We start from the raw sequence: 23,815 nt of genomic DNA on the forward strand, positions 1-23,815 counted from the left end.
CTTAGCCCCTACCCTATTCTTACATTCAGGAACTACTTAGTCTTGTATATCCTTTAGAGGTTTTAGGATACATGTCTGTTATAAGGTAGGTAATGAGAAGAACTGTGATAGATACAATATCTTAAAGGCCAAATTTTAATGTATATCATGATAGTTTAAAAGGCTGAGCTGAAATGGTTAGTCAACTGAAAGCATGGTCTAACTGGCATCTGCAATTAATCAAGATCCTAATTCTCCAATAAAGGGAAATATTTCTAGTACCCTCTTGACTGAGCTGCCTATAGGCTGTGTCTCCTTTCAGAATGGGCAGGAGTCTCCCTACGGAGCTCCACCTCTCTTTGGAGGCAAAAGGAGTGGCATTTGTAACTCAGGGTAAGAGTTGAAATTACTCACATAGAAGAAGGAGATGGGACCGGCATGGAAACTAATCATAATCCCGAAGATGCAAGTCAGCTGGGACAGCATGATATGCAGTGCCACAGCAGCCAGGTAAGCACTCATTGCAGACTCCGGAAGGTAAGTAGCAATGAAGCCCAAACGCAATACGCCCATTATTAGCTGCAGAGAAGAGAAAACCAGAGTGGGGCAGAATGTCTTCAATCCACCAATGGCACCAATGGCGCTCCCCAGGAAAAGAAGGGTTTCCAACAGAAAAGTTAAGATAGGCCCCTTTGGTAACTCTTGTAACTCTCTTTCCCTAATGAACAGAAGTTGATAACATGGGTCCTTGTATGTTGATCAGAGGCTCCCGACAAGTGCTAGCCCACACTACTCCTTTCCTTCTTTGTGAGCAGTCAGCTCACTTAAGTTTTTGCCCTAGAATCTACTGCTCTCTAGGTTGACTTGGGCAAAGCAGGGACAAGGTGATCAGAACAAGTCTTTGCGTATTTATTTATTTATGAGACAGTATCTTACTCTGTTGCCCAGGCCAGAGTGCAGTGGTGCGATCATAGCTCACTGTAACCTCAAACTCCTGGGCACAAGGGATTCTCTGCTTCAACTTCCCAAATAGCTGGGACTACAGATGCATACACTGGGCTTTTTTTTTTTTTTTTTTTTTTGGTAGAGACGGAGGGGTCTTGCTATGTTACCTAGGCTGGTCTTGAACTCCTGACCTCAAGTGATTCTCCTGTTTTGGCCTCCCAAAACCCTGGGATTACAGGCATGAATGCACTGTGCCTGGCCTGCCTTTGCCTTTTGAAACCTCTTTCACTAGAAGCTTTGATAGCCCTTTTCAGGAGATGTTAATATTCCTCTGAGGAATACAGCTTTTCATAAAGGAGAAGAGAATTCCAAAACAGTGGGATCGAGCTCAAACTTCTTGGTCTTTGACTCTTACCTTTACTGAGAATAATTAAATTGAATTTATTTATGTTTTCAGGATATGCATATCCTGAAGAAAAATAAAAAAAGGTATTTTACATGTCAATATGCATGTGTAAAATTTATGTTATATAGTATATAATAAAATTTTATACACACAGGATCTAAAAGGATAGACCTCAAATGATTAACAGAAATTAATCATTGGGGAATGGGGTTAGAGGTTGGGGACAACATTTGATAATTTATACACTTTTTTACTATTTGAGATGTTCATCTTTTATAATAAAAACCACAATTAGGTTGGGTGTAGTGGCTCATGCCTGTAATCTCAGCACTTTGGGAGGCTCAAGTGGGAGGGTCGCTTGAGCTCACGAATTTGAGACGAGCCTGGGCAACATGGCGACACTTTGTCTCTACAACAAGAAAAATAAAAAACAAAAAGAGGGTAGGTTAAGAAAACTGGCACAGCCCAATGAAGACTTTTCAGTAAGCAGGGTGGAAAGGAGCAAAACAGAAGTCTTAAAGCCTACAATGGTCACTTCACTCTCCACTCCACTGAAAGCTCTCAGAAAACAAACAAATTTGGAACAATAAATCATTTTGCTTTAACAGGTTTTCGTTTCAAAGCTTTCAATCAGCCCGGCACTGTGTCTCTCTTAATCTCCTGTCATTGCCGCCCAATGTGCTCTTTTACTCTAGTCAGGCCAGTCTGCTTCCTATTTCTTGCGTGACTGGCTGACTCCTACTTCTGTGCTTATGCATGAGCCCCTCTTTTTTCCATCTCTGCCAATCCATGTGCATCATCTCTCTCTCTCTCTCTTTTTTTTTTTTTTTTGAGACGGAGTCTCTTTTTCTTTTTTTTTGAGACGGAGTCTTGCTCTGTCACCCAGGCTGGAGTGCAGTGGTATAATCTTGGCTCACTGCAACCTCTGCCTCCCAGGTTCAGGTGATTCTCCCACCTCAGCCTCCCAAGTAGCTGGGATTACAGGCGCCCAGCACCACACCTGGTTAATTTTTGTATTTTTAAGTAGAGACAGGGTTTTGCCATATTGGCCAGGCTGGTCTCAAACTCTTGACTTCAAGTGATCCACCCACCTTGGTCTCCCCAAGTGCTGGAATTACAGGTGTGAGCCACTGTGGCTGGCCTGCATCACCTCTTTCAAGAGCTCACTAAAATTCCTCTCCTTTAAGGAGTGTGGTGAAAAAAGCATGGTTCCCGGGATTGGAGAATCTGGCTTCAGTCCTGGCCCAGCCACTCACTGGCTGTGTAAGTGTGGGCAAGTTAACTCTCTGAACCTCAGTTTCCTCATCTATAAAATGTGAATAATATTGAATGTAAAGTGTTTCGAATAGATTAAATTTCATCACACATGTAAAATACCTAGCTCAGATCTGAAAATAGTGACAAATATGTATCACTCATATATGCGAATATATGTCACTCTTCTTCATACCATCCCTGCCTTCCATCTTGTAAATGGCAAAAATCTGCAATTGCCGTAGAACTCTTTCTTGCCCACTGTAATATGGCATCACATTCAGTGTTAACATAATATTCTAGGCAGCCACTGTTAATCAGTCAGGGTTGGCCTGTGAGATGAAACCTATCTGCCATTCTTACAGGAAGCCAGTACTAAATGTTGAATGAATGAAAGGGAGGGCTCAATAAATAGTTGTTTCCTTCCCAGATAACTTCAGCTCAACTAGAGGTTATTTTTTAACTTCATGTTCTTTTGGCACTAAACTCTTATATGAATATTATTTTGCACTTAAGATTTTCTAGAGCACAGATTCTACAATCAGACAACCCTAAAACTGAATCCCAGTTTGGTGTCTTAGCTATGTGACCTTTGGCAATTTTCTTAACCTCTCTATGCCCTTGTTTTCTTAAAATAAGGACCATAGTAGTGTGCTACAGGCATGCACCACCACACCCAGCTTTTTTTTTTTTTTATTTTGTTTTGTAGAGACAGAGTTTCCCTATGTTGCCCAGGCTGGTCTCAAACTCCTGGCCCCAAGCAGTCCTCCTGCTTCAGTCTCCCAAAGTGCTGGGATTACAGATGTGAGCCACCATGCCCAGCCCTCTTCCTTTTTTAGATGAAAAAAGCTGAGGCTTGAAGGAGAAGAGAAAGCATGTATGAGGCCCCTTGATAATTAAAAGGTTGCTTGTGTATTTTGTCTTATCCCACAAGATTAAACTTTTTAACCACAAGAAACTATATATTGTTTTTTAAATTTTTGGTCCCTGTTAAAGTACCAAATTCATTTCTCTGTGCCCACTAATTATAACTTATTGATGCTTACTATGTGACAAGCTCTAGGCTAAATACTTTGCATGCATTTTTTTCACTAAATCCTCCTAAGAACCCTGCAAAACAAATATTATTCCTGCTTTACACATGAGGAAACTGAGGCCCACCAAGATAAAATAATTTACCAAAGTTCACACAGCTCATAATGTCAGGGCTGGAGTCTGCCCACTTTGATAGCCTGCCTTTGTAGGTACCCAATAAATCTTTACTTAATGAAAAGTCCCAGGGGAGATCAGTGAAAATCAACTAGAGAGTGGGTTAGTTGAGAAAAAAGAGAAATAAGCCTGGAGGATGTGACTTTAGTTCAGTGGATGAACTTTTGGTGATAGACTCTCAGAGGAAATTAAAGACAGTGCCAAAATAAGTTTTGAGATTTTAATGAGTCATTCATATTATTGTCCTTTAGCTGTGGTCCTTGTCAATGCAGATAAAGGATTCCAGATCTGGCTCTAAAGCTTACTAACCCAAAGATAGTGTGTGAGCCTGTAAGGCCATCATTATTATTATTATTATTTCAGAGATAGGGTCTCGCTGCGCCACTCAGGCTGGAGTGCAGTGGCATGATCATAGCTTACTGCAGCCTCAACCTCCTGGGCTCAAGTGATCCTCCCACCTCAGCCTCCTGAGTAACTGGGACTACAGGCACATGCTACCATGCCCAGCTAAATTAGTCCATTCTTGTTGATAGAATATAAAGCAAATTTTGGCCGGGTGCAGTGGCTCACACCTGTAATCCCAACAGTTTGGGAGGCCGAGGTGGGTGGATCACCTGAGGTCAGGAGTTCAAGACCAGCCTGGCTAACATGGTAAAACCCCTTCTCTACTAAAAATACAAAAATGTGCTGGGTGTGGTGGCATGCACCTGTAATCCCAGCTACTCGGGAGGCTGAGGCAGGAGAATCACTTGAACCTGGGAGGCGGAGATTGCAGTGAGCCACGATTGTCCCACTGCACTACTGCCTGGGCAACAAGAGCAAAACTCCGTCTAAAAAAAAAAAAAAAGAATATGAAGCAATTTTTTAAAAGGTAAGATCAGGAGTGGAGCTCTGGACTAAGAGTCCCCAACCCCCTGGGGCCACCGACCGGTACTGGTACTGGTTTGTGGCCTGTTAGGAACCGGGTGCTGCACAGCAGGAGGTGAGCAGCAGGCAAGCAAGCATCACTGCCTGAGCTCTCCACCTTCTGTCAGATCAGCCACAGCATTAGATTCTCAGGCAAGCACAAACCCTATTGTGAACTGCACATGTGAGGGATCTAGGTTGCATGCTCCTTATGAGAATCAAATGCCTGGTCATCTGAGGTGGAACAGCTTTATCCCAAAACCACCAACCCTCCCTAGCCCCGACCTGCCATTTGTGGAAAAATTGTCTTCCAGGAAACTGGTCCCTGGTTGCAAAAAGGTTGGAGACCACTGCTCTGGACCATTGTCCCTTAGACCCTTTGTCTTAGAGGAGAAAGGACTGAAGAGAATGTTCAATATCTCATCCTAAATCAGTGGTAGATGATTTCTGAGGAGAGAGAAGTTTTGTCACTAAGGAGACACCCTATACACACAGCCTCTGATTTTTCAAAAAATAAATCACTGAAGTTCCAGGTGTATCACAGTGGATCACAGGAGCAGTATAAGGAAGGGGTCTGTTTATAGCCCCTTTATTCAGTTCCTTTTCAGGGATTTGAAGACTCAGATCCTACCTGAATAATCCCAGTCAGAAAAGTTGTGGTTGCCACCACACTCAAGGATTTATTATAGCCCATAAGGTAGGAGGGGGCAGAAAACTCATCCTTGATGAAAGATCCCATGACCAGTTGACCATTGTTGAATGGGCTCACTTTCAGAACGTTGATCAGCAGAGCACTCACCAGGAAGAAGGAACCTATGGAAGAAGATGTTAGGCAGAAGGTGAAGTTTCAAGTCCAGGTAAACTGATACTGACAAAAGCAAGGTATGGTTGAATTCCGAATTGTCCTTCAACTGAATAACTTTTCTCATTTGAAAGTGGCCATTGAGAAGTAAGAAAGATCAAGAAAGAGAACTGTGCCTCCACATATTGTGACCAACTCATGGAATTTAGATGGTGGTGGTTTAGGTATTTAGTCTCTTTGTGTTATGGGTATGTTGAGTGCAATAGAGAAGTTGACTGAAATGGGTGTCAGGCTCAGCTGCTGTGTCTGCTCTTAGAGAAGGTTAAAAGTGAGATGGCAGTGTAAATATTAGAAAACAAAGCAATCACCGGGCATGGTGGCTCACACCTGTAATCCTAGCACTTTGGGAGGCCGAGGCACGTGGATCACCTGAGATCAGGAGTTTGAGACCAGCCTGACCAACATGGAGAAACCCCGTGTCTACTAAAAATACAAAATTAGCTGGGCATGGTGGTGCATGCCTGTAATCCTACCGACTCAGGAGGCTGAGACAGGAGAATCACTTGAAGCCAGGAGGCGGAGGTTGCAGTGAGCCAAGATGGCGTGATTGCACTCCAGCCTGGGCAACAAGAGCAAAACTCCATCTCAAAAAAAAAAGAAAACGAAGCAATCAATAACAATAGGAAGAAAAATAATACTGACACTGAGGTAAATTAAACTTATTTCAAACATTATTTTGTTTAGTCCTCATATTGTCATAACACATAAGAGAGCAAAGATACATCTTAACTTTAAATTTACCTAACGTAAATAAATCTCTAACAACCCTTATTATAAGTATTTGGAAATGATTGTGAGGTTCCTCAGAAACTTGGAAATACAGGAATAAAATTGTTTTCTTGGTGTTCAAATGTAAAATCAACACATAGTGGATTGAATAAAGACACGAGCTATTCTTTATTTTTATTATTAATATTTATGTATTTATTTTGAGACGGAGTTTCGCTCTTGTTGCCCAGGCTGGAGTGTAATGGAGTAATCTTGGCTCACTGCAACCTCCACCTCCCAGGTTCAGGCAATTCTCCTGCCTCAGCCTCCCAAGTAGCTGGGATTACAGACACCCGCCACCATGCCTAGCTAATTTTTTCTATTTTTAGTAGAGATGGGGTTTCACTATGTTAGCCAGGCTGGTCTCAAACTCCTGACCTCGTGATCCGCTTGCCTCGGCCTCCCAAAGTGTTGCGATTACAGGCCTGAGCCACTGTACCCGGCCAAGCTATTCTTAGAAAAGTAGCACTTCACATCTGGAAGGATGGGATGTTAATCAGACTGAACATAGAGACATATATAAAGAATGTGTCATTCAGAATGGTAAATGTTGGTGGATTGGTCAGTTCAGTGGAGAAATCCAGGAAAAGGTACATCACTGAGTAAATGTTGGCAATGACCTTCTAAACTTACGGGGGAATTTTGTGATTTGATTTCTATGCAGGCTCACCTAGGTGAAGTAAATGTGCTGATCATATGACCTTTAATTAGTCTGGCCTCTGTAATAGTTATTTCTAATTATAAATTAGTAGATGGACTTTTGACTCAGGGAAGGGAAGTATTTATCCTATGGAAGTCAGTGTTTTGATTACTGTGATAACATTTTCTCACTGTAAATTAATAAGCTGGCATGCTGTATTACAAGTCAGCCCATGGAGCTTGGTTATTATGGTTCAGATGAAGGAAGTATCTGCTCTAGGAGTATTGACACAATCATTTCTGGATCTTCTGGGTTGAGGGAAGTCAGATTCTAATGTATGGTGATTTCTTAAGGAAAGTACCTCTGCCCTTTAATTTCTTTGGTAAACATCTTGCTGGCCTGTTTTCTGGTGTTGACAATAATGATACACTAGAAGTATTTATTTCTACAATCTGAACACTAACTGTATGGATAGAATGTCCACCTCCTGCCTCCTTTCTTTCTATCTTAAAGATAGCTTTATGTTGGGTTCCTTAGCAATAAGTATATGATCAAGATGGAAACTTCGTCCACCGCATGTGTATTTCAGTGCTGAACTCACCAATGGACATTTGATGACATGATCCAAAAATTACATAAATTACCGAAGAACAGAAAGCTGCATAAGCGATGTTGAGAGGAGGAATCAGTTGCCTTGCCAGCAAACTAAGTGTCAGGCCTGAAAAACAAGATAATTTAAGAAAAAGCAGCTTGTCTTTAAAAGTCACCTTAAATAAAAACTGTAAAGAATATTTAAAATAAAAATCATCCATGTGTATAGCTGACTGAGTGTGGTAATAGTATTTCTGGACATATGGTCCTTCATTAGCACTTTTTATTATCTTCTTTGATTCCTAGCTTCTCTTCCTATTTTGCCACATGCTTTTACACTTCAATTCAATATCATAGGCTGAAACATCATTCACTGTCAGGTCTTAATACTAAGCATGTGAAGCAAATACCACAGCAATAAGACCCCTAATTCCAACAGCTCAAAAGCAGCCCCATCCTTATTCCTAGTCTAGCACAAGCAGGCCCTGGGAATTCTCCAGGGCTGAAGATAAAACTGGAGAGCAAGGCAAGAATCACACTTCACTGACTTGAAGTTGGTATGTGTTGGTTCTCTTCCATAGGCCAATCACTGCAGCCTCTTCCTTCAGTTGCTTCTCTAATACTTACTTTCTTTTCTAAGAAGCACCATGAGAATTTGGAAATTTTGAAGCAAATGGACTAACAGTCATAGTGTCATCCTTTTGATGTTTCAAGCCCCTATTTCCTTCCCTAAGAGTCTGTCCTCAATTTACATCATACCGATATACTCATCTAAATTCAGTTATGAATTTAGTGAGGTGGTTTATTGTCTTAGATAAGCAAGGCTCCTTTTTATAAGACATTTCAAACATATACAAAAATAGAGTATAATGAATTCCATATACCCATCATCCACTTCAACAATGGTCAACCCATAATCAATCTATGCTTCTACTCCTCTCTCGCCCTATATTACTTTGAGGCAAATCCAAGGCATTTGATTATTTAATCTGTAGATATTTTGGTATGTGTCTCTAAATGATAATACTCTTCTAATTTAAGTACAATATCATCATTATCCACTCAGTGTTCAAATTTCCCTGATTATCTTACAAATGATTGTTGTGGTAGAGGGTCCCTAATATGATCCACAATGGCCAATTGGTATTCTTTTTTTTTTTTTTTTTTGAGACGGAGTCTAGCTCTGTTGCCCAGGCTGGAGTGCAGTGGCGCCATCTCGGCTCACTGCAAGCTCCGCCTCCTGGGTTCACGCCATTCTCCTGCCTCAGCCTCCGGAGTAGCTGGGACTACAGGTGCCTGCCACCACGCCCGGCTAATTTTTTTCTATTTTTAGTAGAGATGGGGTTTCACTGTGTTAGCCAGGATGGTCTCGATCTCCTGACCTCGTGATCTGCCCGCCTCGGCCTCCCAAAGTACTGGGATTACAGGCGTGAGCCACCGCGCCTGGCCTATTTCTTTGCTTTTCTTTACCAGTAGTGTACATATCCCTACACAATATAGTTTAATTTGCTCCCATTTTGAACTTTATATTAAGAGTTATACTGAAGACAATTTTATTTCTTTTTTTTTTTTTTTGAGACAGAGTCTCGCTCTGTTGCCCAGGCTAGAGTGCAGTGGTGTAATCACAGCTCACTACAGCTTCAACCTCCCAGGCTCAGGGAATCCTCCCACCTCAGTCTCTCAAGTAGCTGGGACTACAGGTATGCACCACCATGCCCATCTAAACTTTTTGTAGTTTTCATAGAGACAGGGTGTCACTGTGTTGCCAGGCTGGTCTTGAACTCCTGGGCTCAAGCAGTCCACCCGCCTCAACCTCCCAAAGTGCTAGGATTATAGGCATGAGCCATTGCACCTAAGCATAATTGATTTTTATATGCTGATTTAGTATCTAGCAACATTCATAAAATCTTATTATTTTCTTTGTTTTTCTTTTATTTTTTATGCCTTTTTAAAATCTTTTTTTGCTTTTAAAAACTCGTATTAATTTTCTTTATATTCTTTTGAATTCTTTGCATAAAAAATCATCTGTGAATAATGAAGCTTTATTCCTTTATAATTCTTACACTTTGTACTTCTTTTTCTTGCTTTAATATACTGCGTATGCACTCCATTATAATGTTGAATAGCCCCTATTTACTTTTTTCTTTTTTTGCGACAGTGTCTTGCTGTGTCACCCAGGCTGGAGTGCAGTGGTAGGATCTTGGCTCACTGCAGCCTCAACCTCCCAGGCTCCAGTGATCCTTCCACCTCAGCCTCCCAAAGTAGCTGGGACTACGGGTGCTTGCACCACCACACCTAGTTAAATGTTTTTTTTTTTTTTAGTAGAGACAAGGGTTTCACCAGTCTGGTCTTGAACTCCTGAGCTCAAGCGATCTGCCTACCTTGGTCTCCCAAAGTGCTGGGATTACAGGCATGAGCCATCATGCCCGGCCCCCATTTACTCTTGAAAAGCAATGTGTAGCATGAAGAGAAAATCTTTTGTTAGTTTTATATAACTAACCAATGCTGGGAAGGTAAGAGAATTACTAGGTTAACAATCTGAGAATTAAGTTATCTAGTCTCATTTAAGCTTAGGCCATAGTGAAATAGAGAGAATTAAAATTTCCAAACTTTCCAACAACTTAAAATTTTCAAAAATTTTAAACTAATTTTAGAATTACAGAAAAGTTACAAAAATAATGCAGTTTCCATATATCCCTTCCACAGCTTCTCCTAATATTAACATTTTATATAGTCATAGTATATTGATCAGAACTAGGAAATTAACATTAGAAACTAAAAACTTTATTTGAATCCCATGAGTTTTTTTACTAATGTCTTTCATTTTGTTCTAGGATTCTATCCAGAGTCTCACATTTTATTTAGTGGTTATTTCCCCTTATTCCTGCAATCTATAACAGTTCCGTAATTTTTACCTGTCTTTCATGACTTTGACACGTTAAAAGAGTATTAATAGATCAGTTATTTTGTCAAATACTCCTCAATTTTGGTTTGTCTTATATTTCCTTATGATTATACTAAGGTTATACGCTTTTGGCAAGAATACTACAGAAATGATGTTGTATCTTTCTTATTGTATCATATCACAGGAGTCATGATATTCATATATTTTACTACTGGTGATGCTCACATTAATCACTTAGTTGAGCTATTTTCTCCTAGGTTTTCTATTGTAAAGTAGTGGGGTAGTTAATAAATATCTCGAGGGAGATACTTTGAAAGTATGCAAATCCTGTTTCTTAGTTTGTAAATTTTCACCCACTGGTTTTAGCATCCACTGGGTAGATTTTATGTACAATTATTACTGTAGTATTTTCATGAAGGTGATTTTGTATTTTCTTCTTTAATTCTACATTTATAAATTGGAATTCTACTGTAAGGAAGATCCAGCACCTTTTTAATAAGGTCTTCATCATATAGTATTTTTGTTTCATTTGAATAAAATTATTGTCATCAGGTATTCAAATGTAAGTACAATTTTTGAATTATTCACACTACAAATTATCTTATTATTCACATCAATTAAACTAATATTCAATCCCTTAACCAAGTATTAAGAGCTGGTTGGATGCATTCATTCATATAGCTATGTAATCTTTTTTTTTTTTCCGATGGAGTCTTGCTCTGTTACCCAGGCTGGAATGCAGTGGTGTGATCTCAGTTTACTGCAGCCTCTGCCTCCCAGTTTTAAGCAATTCTCCTGCCTTAGCCTCCTGAGTAGCTGGGATTACAGGCATATACCACTACACCTGGCTAATTTTTGTATTTTTAGTAGAGACAGGGTTTTGCCATATTGGCTAGGCTGGTCTCGACCTCCTGACCTCAAGTGATTTACCTTCCTCAGCCTCCCAAAGTGCTCGGATTACAGGTGTGAGCTACCATAACCAGCTATGTAATCATTTTTATTCAACAGATATCTTTTGAGTACCTACTATGTGCTAGGTGTTGTGGTGAATGCTAGATATTACTCTAATGCCATTCTTATTTTGATACAAGATTATACTGATGACTTTTTAATTTAGCAATGAGATATCCTCCAACTTTGGTCTTTATTTAAATATAAGTAGAAACCGGCAGGGGACTCATAGTTAAAGCATCAATTCCAAGTTTAGCTGTCTCATTGCAGCACCATAGGAATATGCTAGAAATTTTATTCATAGAAATAAAGTGACTATATTAATACAAATGGGCCATTTTGGTTGTAGCTGCCACATGAAAATTTCTTTTTGCAGGAATGCAACTAGCACATATGGTAACTTAGTGTGAATACTCTCTTATTCTGAGAATGCAAGGCTGGTTCAATATTCAAAAAAATCAATTAATGTAACCTGCCATATTAATCATCTAAAGAGAAAAACCACATGGTCATATCAATAGATGCAAAAAATCATTTCACAAAATACAACATTGATTTATGATAAATTTCTCAGCAAACTGGAGTAGATGAAAACTTCCCTAACCTAATAAAGGACATCAACAAAAATCCTACAGCTAACATCATACTTAGTGGTAAAAGACTGAATGCTTTCCCCCTATGTTCAGGAACAAGGCAAGAATGTCTATTCTCACCACCCTTATTCAACATAGTATTGGAAGTCTTAGCTAGTATAACAAGCAATAAAAAGTTATAAAGGCCATTCATATTAAAAAGAAATAAACATAACTGTCCCTATTAACAGATGACATGATTGTCAATGTAGTTAATTCCAGGGAATCTACAAAAAATTCTTAGAACTAATAAAGGAGTTTCAGGATACAAGAAAAACACACAAATATCAATTGCATTTTTATATGCAAACAATGAATAATTGGAGACTGAACCATCATTTAAACCCCTAAAATGAAATACTTTGGCACAAATCTAACAAAACACATAGGATCTCTATGCTGAAAACTACAAAAGGCTGATGAAAGAAATCAAGGGACCTAAATAAATGGAGAGACACACATAATCATGGATTGGAAGACAACATAATAAAGATGCCAATTCTCCCTGAAATGATCTATAGATTTAATGGAATACCCATCAAAATCTAAACAAAAGCCTTTTTTGGTAAATTTAGATAAGCTGATTATAAAATGAATACGGAAGAATAGCTAAAACAATTTTGGAAAAAAAATAGCTGGAGGAAGCATATCACTCAACCTTAAAACTCACTGTCAAGACATGGTATTGGTAAAGGGATAGACACATAGATCGATGGAACAGAATGAAGAAAATTTAGGAGACTCACACAAAAGATGCCTATTTGATCTCTGACAAAGGTGCAAAAACAATTCACTGGAGGATATTCTTTAAAAATGGTGTTGAGGCTGGGCACAGTGGTGCTCACACCTGTAATCCCAGTGCTTTGGGAGGCCGAGGCCGGCAGATCACGAGGTCAGGAGATCGAGACCATCCTGGCTAACACGGTGAAACCACGTGTCTACTAAAAATACAAAAAATTAGCCGGGCGTGGTGGCGGGCGCCTGTAGTCCCAGCTACTCGGGAGGCTGAGGCAGGAGAATGGCATGAACCCAGGAGGCGGAGCTTGCAGTGAGCCGAGACTGCACCATTGCACTCCAGCCTGGGTGACAGAGCAAGACTCCGTCTCAAAAAAAAAAAATGGTGTTGAGGCCGGTCATGGTGGCTCATCATGCCTGTAATCTCAGCACTTTAGGAGGCCAAGGCAGGAGGATGCTTGAGGCCAGGAGTTCCAGACTGCAGTGAGCTATGTTCATACCACTGCACTCCTGCCTGGGTGACAGAGCAAGATCCTGTCTCTAAAAACAAAACAAAACAAAACAAAAGCTCAAAAATTAACAATAAGAAAAAAATAAAACCTCAGTGGAAAAATAGGCCAAGTACTTGCACAAACCTTTCAAAGAAGATATGAGGATTGCAAGTTAGGCACATGAAAAGATGTTCAACCTCATTAACCATTAGGGAAATGCAAATTAAAACAATGATGAGATACCACTACATACTTCTTAGAATGGCTAAAATAAAAGATACTAAAAATGAGTCTATTAAAATCAAAACCTTTTGCTCTGGAAGACTGTTAAGAGTATGAAAAGGCAGGCTGCAGACTGGGAGAAAATATTTGCAAAACACAAAAGACAAAATAACTAGTATCCAGAATCTACAAAGCATTCTCAGATCTCAATAGTAAAAACAGAATTTAACTAGAACATGGGCAAAAGACATGAAGAGCCATTTTATGAAAACAACAGATAGAAATTAGCATATGAAAAGATGTTAAATATCACTAGCAATTAAGACAATGCAAACTAAAACCACAATGAGATATCACTACATGATTATCAGAATAGCTAAAATAAAAAATAGTGACAACAGCAAATGTTGGTGAGGATACAGAGCAACTGGATCACTCATAGATTGCTAGTGGGAATGTAATATGTTAAGCCACTCTGGAAAACAGGTTGGTGAAAAAAGGCAACAGGCAACTCCTATATACTCCAGCAATGTACTACACTTCTAAGCATTTATCCCAGATAAATGAAGACTTAACATTTATTTTAAAAACCTGCACATGAGGCGAGGCGCTGTGGCTCTCGCCTGTAATCCCAGTACTTTGGGAGGCCAAGGTGGGTGGTCACTTAAGGTTAGGAGTTTATGACCAGCCTGGCCAACATGGTGAAACCCTATCTCTGCTAAAAGACAAAAGCTAGCTGGGCATGATGGTGTGTGCCTGTAATCCCAGCTACTCAGGAGGCTGAGGCAGGAGAATTGCTTGAACCCGGTGGCAGAGGTTGTAGTGAGCCAAGATCGTGTCACTACACTCCATCCAGCCTGGGTGACAGAGCGAGACTTCCTCTCAAAAACAACAACAACAACAACAACAACAACAAAAAACCTGCATATGAATGTTCATATCATCTATATATGTAATACCAAAGCCTGGAAGCAATCCAGATATCCTTCAATGGGTAAATGTTTAAATGAACTGTGATACATCTATACCATCGACTATTACTCAAAAATAAAAAGTTATAAACAATTCACATATACAACAATCTGGATGAATCACCACAGAATTATGAGGGAAAAAACCCATACCAAAGGGTTATATGCTGTATGATTCCCTTTAGATAACTTTCTTGAAATGTTAAAATTATAGAAGTGAAGAACATATTAATGATTGCTAGGGATTAAGAGGAGTTAGGGACAGGAGGCAGGTAGTAGTGGCTATAAAAAGACAACTTGAGGGATATTTGTGGTGGTGAAAGTGTTCTCTATCTTGACTGAAACAATGCTGATATCCTGGTTGTGAGACTGAACCATAGCTTTGCAAGATATTACCATTGGGGAAAATGGGTAAAGGGTACATGGGTTCTATCTGTTGTTTCTTACAAACGCATGTGAATCTATAATTATCTCAAAATAGAAAGTTTAATTTTAAAAATATTGACAATATCAACTGCTGATGAGGATGTGGAGGAAATGAAATTCTTATGCTTTGCGGGTGGGGATGTAAAATGGGAGAAAAACCACTCTGGAAAACAGTTTGGTGGTTTCTTATAAAGTTAAACATACACATACCACGTGACCAGCGATCCAGCTCCAGCTTAGTAAAATGAAAACTATGTTCACTCAAAACCTGTACATGAATGTTCACAGCAACTTCATTTGTGAGAGACCGAAACTGGAAACAAAATCTCTATCAACAAGTGAATGGATAAACAAGCTGCGATATATCCATATAGTAGAATATTACTAAGCAATAAAAATGAACTATTGATACACACAACAATTTGCGTGAATCTCAAAGGCATAATGCATAATGAAAGAAGCCAGCCTTTGAAATTTACATACTGTATTATTCCATTTATATGATGTGCTCAAAAAGACAGAATTATGGTGCTGGAGAACAGATCAATGGTTGCTAGGGGTTATAGATTGGGGGGATGTGACTTAAAAAGCATGGCATAAGAGAGTTCTGGAGGTGATGGAACTGCTCTGCATCAATTGTGGTGGTGGTTACACAAATCTACATATGTGTTTCTTTGTTGTTGTTTTTTTTTTGAGATGGAGTCTCACTCTGTCACCCAGGCTGGAGTGCAGTGGTGCGATCTTGGCTCACTGCCACCTCCACCTCCTGGATTAAAGCAATTCTCCTGCCTCAGCCTCCCAAGTAGCTGGGATTACAGGTGCGTGCCACCACGCCCAGCTAATTTTTGTATTTTTAGTAGAGATGGGATTTCACTATGTTGCCCAGGCTGGTCTCAAACTCCTGATCTCAATCAATCTGCCTGCCCAGGCCTCCCAAAGTGCTGGGATTACAGGCATGAGCCACCGGTCCCAGCCAAGTGTGTTAAAATCAATCTGAGTATACACCAAAAGGGGAAAAAAAAGCCAATTTTACTATTTGATAATTTAGAAACAAATAAGTAAACAAAGATTTAAAAAGTCATCTGTTTTCCCCAATAACAGTGCTGTGTTAGAGTTGGATTTCAGCCACAAATTGTTCATGTTCTTGACCTCTTTTGTGCTATCCACAACCTGCCCGATCACAAGCTTCAACCCTGTCTGTTGAGCCTCAGAAAAATAGAGAAATGGAGATATTTAAAGACTATCTGGGGAACTATAAACTACTGTGAGTAAAGGATTTATAAAACCCATTCTATTTTTTGAGGATGAATTTGATCTGGGGTTAACTTTCTAGCTCTGTTTCCCTGGAAACCTTATAATGGTAGAATGTCAGCTGTGTTACCAGGCAGAATTGCTTATGGTAAAAATGAACCCAAATAGTATGTTCCATCTGGACCAAGAGGACTGCGAATGAAAGATAAATATCCAGTTGGAAGCCCTACCTTTGGGATTCTCTGAGCATAGTGACTCTTATGACTGGACTTGTCCATTGTGGGACTCTGGAAGCAATATTTATGGAACTGTTACAAAGTTGTTGATTCCTATTTGGGAAATGAGTTTTTAAAGCCCAGATAAGCTCCCACACCTATCTGTGTGATCTTGTTGTCTTACATCTGAACTGCTACTTGGAAGACCAAAGAGTGGGCACTGGATTGCTTGTCACTTGCTGGAGAGATGCTGGCATGCTATGTTTCCTATCCTTCACCTTTTTTTTTCTTTTTTGAGACAGGGTCTTGCTTTGTTGCCCAGGCTGGAGTGCAGTGGTGTGATCACTCCTCACTACAGTCTCGACCTCCTGGGCTCAGGTGATCCTCCCACCTCGGCCTCCAGAGTAACTAAGACTACAGGTACACATCACCAGGCCCCGCTAATTTTTGTGTTTTTTTGTAGAGACAGAGATTCACCATGTTAGCCAGGCTGGTCTGGAACTCCTGAGCTCAAGCAATCTGTCAGCCTTGGCCTCCCAAAGTGCTGGGATTACAGGCATGAGCCACTGTGCCCGGCCTATCCTTCCCCTGTCTAGGTAAAACCAATGCCAAGTGAGATGTATTATAGTCATGAGTATGAAATAACTAGTTAAGGGAAAAAATAACAAAGAGTGGGTGTTACAAGTACTCTGGAAAGCATTCAAGGGTCTAAAGTAAACTAAGTCTTTTGGAACAACCCCGGAGAGGTTAGAAATCTGGCAGATAAGGGAACAAATGGTAATGCTGTGAATAAAATTCAATATTTTTTTCTATTCATGTAGCACAAGTAATTGTTTACCCTGGGCATGTGGACAAGGTCTGATACATTGTCTTTGGATGAACAGGCTTCATATCTTCCTTACCTTGGGGAACTTGCACAAGGCCAACACTTATACCAGCAAGTAAGTCTCCCAGAAGCCAATCCTTTAATCGATACATACACATCCATTCTAGGAAGGGAAAGATTGTAAGCATGCATCGTAGGAACCTGTGCCATGAGCAGCTGTGAGAGAGAAGAGCAGAGACTTGGTTAGTTTCTCCAAAGAAAATGCCCGCATAGCCAAGAAAAGGCATTTGGCCCACATAGCCAAGAAAAAGCAGAGTCTTGTCAGCACTAATGACAGTTTGACATATTGGACCAGATAATTCTTTGTTGTTGGGTTGTCCTGTGCATTGCAGGATGTTTAGCAGCATCCCTTGTCTCTACACATTCACACATTCGATATCAGTAGAACTCCCTCCTTCAGCTGTGACAGCTAACAGTAACAATGTCTCCAGACATCGCCACATGTTCCCTGGGGGACTAAATCACCTTAGCTTCAGAACCAAGTGCTATGTATATGTCAAGAACTAAGCCATATACATCCAGCATGTAATCAGTTCTGTGTTTTTACAGGATATTTGGGAAGAATTAAACCTAGCAATTTGCCAGTAGAAAAATGGACTGCTGTTGTTTTCTCTTGACAAGGACAGTGTTTTGAGGTGTGACATTGATAGGTGGAAGGGCAGTTAACACATTCATGTTATTCCCAATTAGGAGAGTCCCCAAGTGCGAGGCAGGTGCACAAAGTGTGTTCTTTCTAATTATGACCCTCTGTGGAGGAGAGGAGAGCATGGAACTAAAATTTTTACTAAACATTTACTCTGTCTGGCCTTGACCTGTGACATGTAGAAATTAGTAGAAAATAGAGAATATGAAGTCCTGTGCTTAAGGACTTAGTTATGTAAGGAAACAACTTTATAAAATAAAACTTTATTATCCTTTAGCCCAGTAGATCTCAACTAGGTGCAGTTTTGTTCCCCTATGTACATGTGGCAATGTCCAGAGACTTTTTTTTTTTTTTTTGAGATGGAATCTTGCTCTGTCGCCCAGGCTGGAGTGCAGTGGCACAATCTTGGCTCACTGCAGCCTCTGCCTCCCGGGTTCAAGCAATTCTCCTGCCTCAGCCTCCTGAGTAGCGGGATTACAGGCATGCGCCACCATGCCTGGCTAATTTTTGTATTTTTAGTAGAGATGGGGTTTCACCACATTGGCCAGGCTGGTCTTGAACTCCTGACCTCAGGTGATCTGCTCGCCTTGGCCTCCCAAAGTGCTAGGATTACAGGCATAAGCCACTGTGCCTGGCCCAGAGACATTTTTGATTCTTGCAATTGGCAAGTGGGTAGAGGCTAAACATCACAGAATGCACAGGCCAATTCTCCACAAGAAAGAATTTTCTGGTCCAAAATGTCAATGATGCTGAGATTGAGAAAACCTGCTTTAACTTTTAGATCATCTAAAACAACAGAATCATCATTAATCAACCAGGAAAACCAATTTGGTTTTAAATTGTTTTTCATTATTTAGATTTTAGCAGGGGTTGAAAGCAAAAAGTATGAAGATTTTTCGTGTGTAAACTGAGCTAGATAATTGGGATTTGACTACAGCAACAAATATAACTTTAACATAGTCAGGGCTGAAGTGCATGCTCAGACAAGAAGTAATTTTACTTATGTTTTACTCTCACAACTATGGCATTACTATTGCTAAGGTAATTAATGCCAAACAAATATGACTTTACCATGGTCACAGGAATAAGTGTGAGTAGAGATGGGGCTAGAAACAAGGTCCTTGATTTCTAGCTCAGTGTTCTAGCCACTCTCCTGCCTCCAAATTTCCTATTGGCAGCTGTGAAATGCTGCTTGGCAGCCATGAGTAAGACCATTGGTTTGGAAGGAACATCACATTGCTGTTCTTAGGAGAGTCCCTGGGTGTGTGGCAGGTGTACAAAATGTGCTGTTTCTAATTATGAGCCTCTGTGGAGGAGAGTAGAGCACGGCACTAGAACAGTTTGTTCCTTCACCTGGTTCAGTCCCCCTTCCTCTCTGTGTGTCACCTAAGGAAAGACCAGCCAGCCACCCAAGGCAAAGTCATCAAAGCTCTTCCCCATGGTGAAAAATACAATGGACACAGAGTGATGAGGCTGTAAGAGTGGCAGGAACTAAGGAGGGAATTAGAGGAATGGAAGTTGAAGCTGACGGCGGAACAGTATTAGCATTTAGACATGAATCTGGATTTCAGTTAAGACATCTTAAAAGTGAGAAATGGAAGAATCAAAATGAAAGCACAGGGGAGATTTTGATAAGAGGGGGGATTTGCAGTTGCTAAAGAGGAAGAAAATGAGGAAAGATATTAGGAGGTTTTCTGCAGAAAGGAAGAGATAGGGTTAAAAGATTATTTTATTTACATTAAAAAACTCACTTATGGCCAGGCGCAGTGGCTCACGCCTGTAATCCCAGCACTTTGGGAGGCCAAGGCGGGCAGATCACAAGGTCAGGAGTTTGAGACCAGCCTGGCCAATATGGTGAAACCCTGACTCTACTAAAAATATAAAAAAAAAACAGGGTCTGTAGTCCTAGCTACTTGGGAGGCTGAGGCAGAAGAATCGCTTGAACCTGGGAGGCGGAGGTTGCAGTGAGCTGAGATAGCACCACTGCACTCCAGCATGGATAACAGAGCGAGACTCTGGCTCAAAAAAAAGAAAAAAGAAAAGAAAAAGAAAAACTCACTTATCTAGTGCTATTTCCTAGTTGCTTTACAAATACTTTTTAAATCCTCACAATCGCTTTATGAGGCAGGTGCTAATATCATGTTGATCTTACAGATAAGGAAACCGAGGCACAGCAGAATTGAATAGCTTACCTAAGGTCCCATAGCTGAAAAGCAGCAGGACTAGTATTCAAAATCAGGCAGCCTGGCTTCAGAATTGTGCTTTTTTTTTTTTTTTTTTTTTGAGACGGAGTCTCACTCTGGAGCTCAGGCTGGAGTGCAGTGGCGCAATCTCAGCTCACTGCAACCTCTGCATTCCGGTCCTAGTTCAAGCAATTCTCCTGCCTCAGCCTCCCGAGTAGCTGGAATGACAGGCACGTGCCACCATGCCCAGCTAATTTTTGTATTTTTAGTAGAGACGGGGTTTCACCATGTTGGCCAGGCTGGTCTTAAACTGCTGACCTCGTGATCTGCCTGCCTCGGCCTCCCAAAGTGCTGGGATTACAGGCATGAGCCACTGCGCCCAGCCAGAATTGTGCTCTTAAGCACTGTGCTGTACTAATTTTCTGGTTAAAATTCAGAAGTGGAGAGAACCGTATGTTTTAGAAGTAGGGAGTAACAGTTGCTAGAAAGCTGATGGGAGGCAGAATGGGTCAGATTTAAGTGTCTGGATGGCAAGGCTAAGTAAGGAAGGTAGAAAGGAGTTAGGTTGAAATTTCACTGGGAATACTTATTTATAATGAGGGTAAAGTTGGGGAAAAAGACTATCATTTTATAGAGACAAAGCCAATGTTGCCCCCAAATACCCTCTTTGGCACATGTCCCCCGATCCATCATGGAGCAGAGGAAGTGAGAGGACTAGTGGGGGATATCCAAGAGCACAACTTGCAAAAGGCAGAATGTGGACAAAGGAGAATGTCTCAAGGAGAGGGCAGTCTGGAGCAGGGCTGTGGAGGGACTTTCCACACTTGTCACCAACATGCCAACATACCAACATGTGCCAATTGTGGGTGATAAACCAGGGGACAAGAAGGACTAATAAATTCAGAGTGTGAGTGAGGACAACTTGAAGAATTACGATTACTATAATGATGTAGGTCACAAAGGATTCTTTTTTTTTTTCTTTTTGAGACAGAGTCTCACTCTGTCACCAGGCTGGAGTGCAGTGGTGTGATCTCCGCTCACTGCAACCTCTGCCTCCCGGGTTCAAGCGATTCTCCTGCCTCAGCCTCTCGGGTAGCTGGGACTACAGCTGTGCACCACCAAGCCCAGTTAATTTTTGTATTTTTAGTAGAGAAGGGGTTTCACCATGTTGGCCAGGATGGTCTCAAACTCCTGACCTCAGTGATCCGCCCACCTCAGCCTCCCAAAGTGCTGGGATTACAGTGTGAGCCACTGCACCCAGCCAGGATTCTTAACCTGAGGTTTGTGGACCCCCAAGGGGTCTGTAGATAGTATTCGGGGACATATGTGAAATTATATAGGAAAACTTACATCTTTATTTCACTAACTTCTTTAGCATTTCCTTCAATTATGAATGTTGGCAACAAACCACAGTAGTATCAGCAGAACTTGACTTTGTCACCAGTAGAAATCACAAACATTTCTATATTACATTACAATTGCTAAAGAGATCTTGAAATATTAGTTACATTCATCACTACTTTGAAATTATGGTAGTTATTAGACCCATATTATTAAATAACACAATTTTGGTATTTTTGATATTTAGATAACTATTTCAATGTAACTGGTTTTCCTTATAATCCTGCTTATTTTATGCATTAAAAAATTATGCAGCCAAGACCATTTACTAGGTGAAGACAATCTCTTCAACAAATTGTCCTGGGAAAACAGAATATGTACATGTAAAAGAATAAAGCTGGACTTTTACCTTACACTATATACAAACATTAATTCAAAAAGGATCAAAGACCTAAATTTAAAAGCTAAAACTATAAAATTCATAGAAGGAAACATAGATGAAAATATGCATGATCTTGGCCCAGAGTGGTGGCTCACGCCTGTAATCCCAGCACTTTGGGAGGCCAAGGCAAGTGGATCACTTGAGGTCAGGAATTTGAGAACAGCCTGACCAATTTGATGAAACCCCGTCTCTACTAAAAATGCAAAAATTAGCCAGGCGTGGTGGCGCGCACCTGTAATCCCAGATACTCGGGAGATGAGGCAGGAGAATCGCTTGAACTTGGGAGGTGGAGGTTGCAGTGAGCGGAGATTGCGCCACTGCGTGGCAGCCTGGGCGACAGAGTGAGACTTTGCCTTGAAAAGAAAGAAGGAAAGAAGGAAGGAAGGAAGGAAGGAAGGAAGGAAGGAAGGAAGGAAGGAAGGAAGGAAGGAAGGAAAAAAGAAAAGAGAAAAGAAAAGATGCATGATCTTGTATGATCTTGAATTTGACAATAGTTTCTTAAATATGGCACCAAAAGTCCAGGCAACAAAAGAAAATACAGATAAACTGGATTTCATCAAAATTAAAAACTTTTCTACAACAGCCAGGTGCGGTGGCTCACGTCTGTAATCCCAGCACTTTGGGAGGCCAAGGCAGGCGGATCACCTGAGGTCAGGAGTTCAAAACCAGCCTGGCCAACATGGTGAAACCCATCTCTATTAAAAATACAAAAATTAGCTGGACGTGGTGGCACATGCCTGTAGTCCCCACTACTCAGGAGGCTGAGGTAGGGGAACCTGGGAGGCAGGGGTTGCAGTGAGCAGAGATTGTGCCATTGCACTCCAGCCTAGGCAGCAAGAGTGAAACTCTGTCTCAACAAAACAAAACAAAAAACCAAAAAACTTTTCTACATCAAAGGACACTATCAACAGAGTAAAAGACAACCTGCAGAATGGGAGAAAATATTTACAAAATTGTATAAGATTTACAAACATATATCTGATAGAAGTTTAATATCCAGAATATATGAAGAACTATAACTCATCAACAAAAAGACAACCTAATTTTACAAAGGACAAAGGAAATGAATAGACATTTCTCCAAAGAAGATATACAATTAACCAATAAACACACCAAAAGATACTCATCATCTTTAGTCATCAGGAAAATGCAAAACAAAAGCAAAAACAAAAAACCACGATGAGATATCATTTCATACCTAATAGGTTGGCTATAATTTAAAAAAATGGAAAATAACAAATGTTGGAGAGGACATGGAAAAATTGTACATTGCCAGTGAAAATGTAAAGTGGTGCAGCTACTGTGGAAAACAGTTTGGCAGTTCCTTAAAAAGTTAAATTTACCACAGATTTGTGATGTGATTCAACAATTCTAGTCCTAGTTATAGGACTTCAAACAGATCTCCTGTGCCAATGTTCATGGCAGCATTATTTACAGTAGCCTAATGGTGGTAGAAACAACTCAAATGTCTGTTAACGAATGGATAAACAAAAATGTGGTATATAAATACAATGGAATATTAGTCAGCCATAAAATGAAATGAAGTTCTAATACATGCTACAATATGGATGAACCTTGAAAACATTATGCTAAGTGAAAGAAGTCAGACACAAAAAGACAAACATATTGTATGATTCTACTTAAATGAAATAGCTAGAATAGGCAAATTCATAGAGACAGAAAGCAGAAGAGAGGTTACTTGGGCTGAGGGGAGGGGGAAATGGGGAATTATTGCTTAACAGAATTTCTGTTTGAGGTGATGAAAAAGTTTTGGAAATAGATAGCGGTGATGGTTGCACAACATTGTGAATGTCAGTCATGCCACTGAATTGTATATTTAAAAATGGTCAAAATAGCCAATTTTATGTTATACATATTTCACCACAATAAAAAACATTTAAAAAATTATTCTGAAAGATGTTGATTAACTTTATCGGACTGCTAGAAGGTTCAAAGCAGAA

At 40.3% G+C, this 23,815-nt stretch overlaps 1 protein-coding gene across 1 annotated transcript in view; it reads right to left on the minus strand.

The window, feature by feature from the left end:
• SLC26A8 (solute carrier family 26 member 8) overlaps positions 1-23,815 on the minus strand; it is an 84,682-nt gene that overhangs the window by 54,485 nt on the left and 6,382 nt on the right. The window contains exons 4-7 of the mRNA XM_030803457.1: positions 17,262-17,401; positions 7,571-7,687; positions 5,331-5,512; positions 394-558 (exon numbers count right to left, since the gene is read on the minus strand). Coding sequence (XP_030659317.1) covers positions 394-558; positions 5,331-5,512; positions 7,571-7,687; positions 17,262-17,401 — 604 coding nt within the window. The remainder of the gene's footprint in view (positions 1-393; positions 559-5,330; positions 5,513-7,570; positions 7,688-17,261; positions 17,402-23,815) is intronic.

This window comes from Nomascus leucogenys, chromosome 22a (genome assembly GCF_006542625.1).
Source record: "Nomascus leucogenys isolate Asia chromosome 22a, Asia_NLE_v1, whole genome shotgun sequence".
Taxonomy (NCBI): domain Eukaryota; kingdom Metazoa; phylum Chordata; class Mammalia; order Primates; family Hylobatidae; genus Nomascus; species Nomascus leucogenys.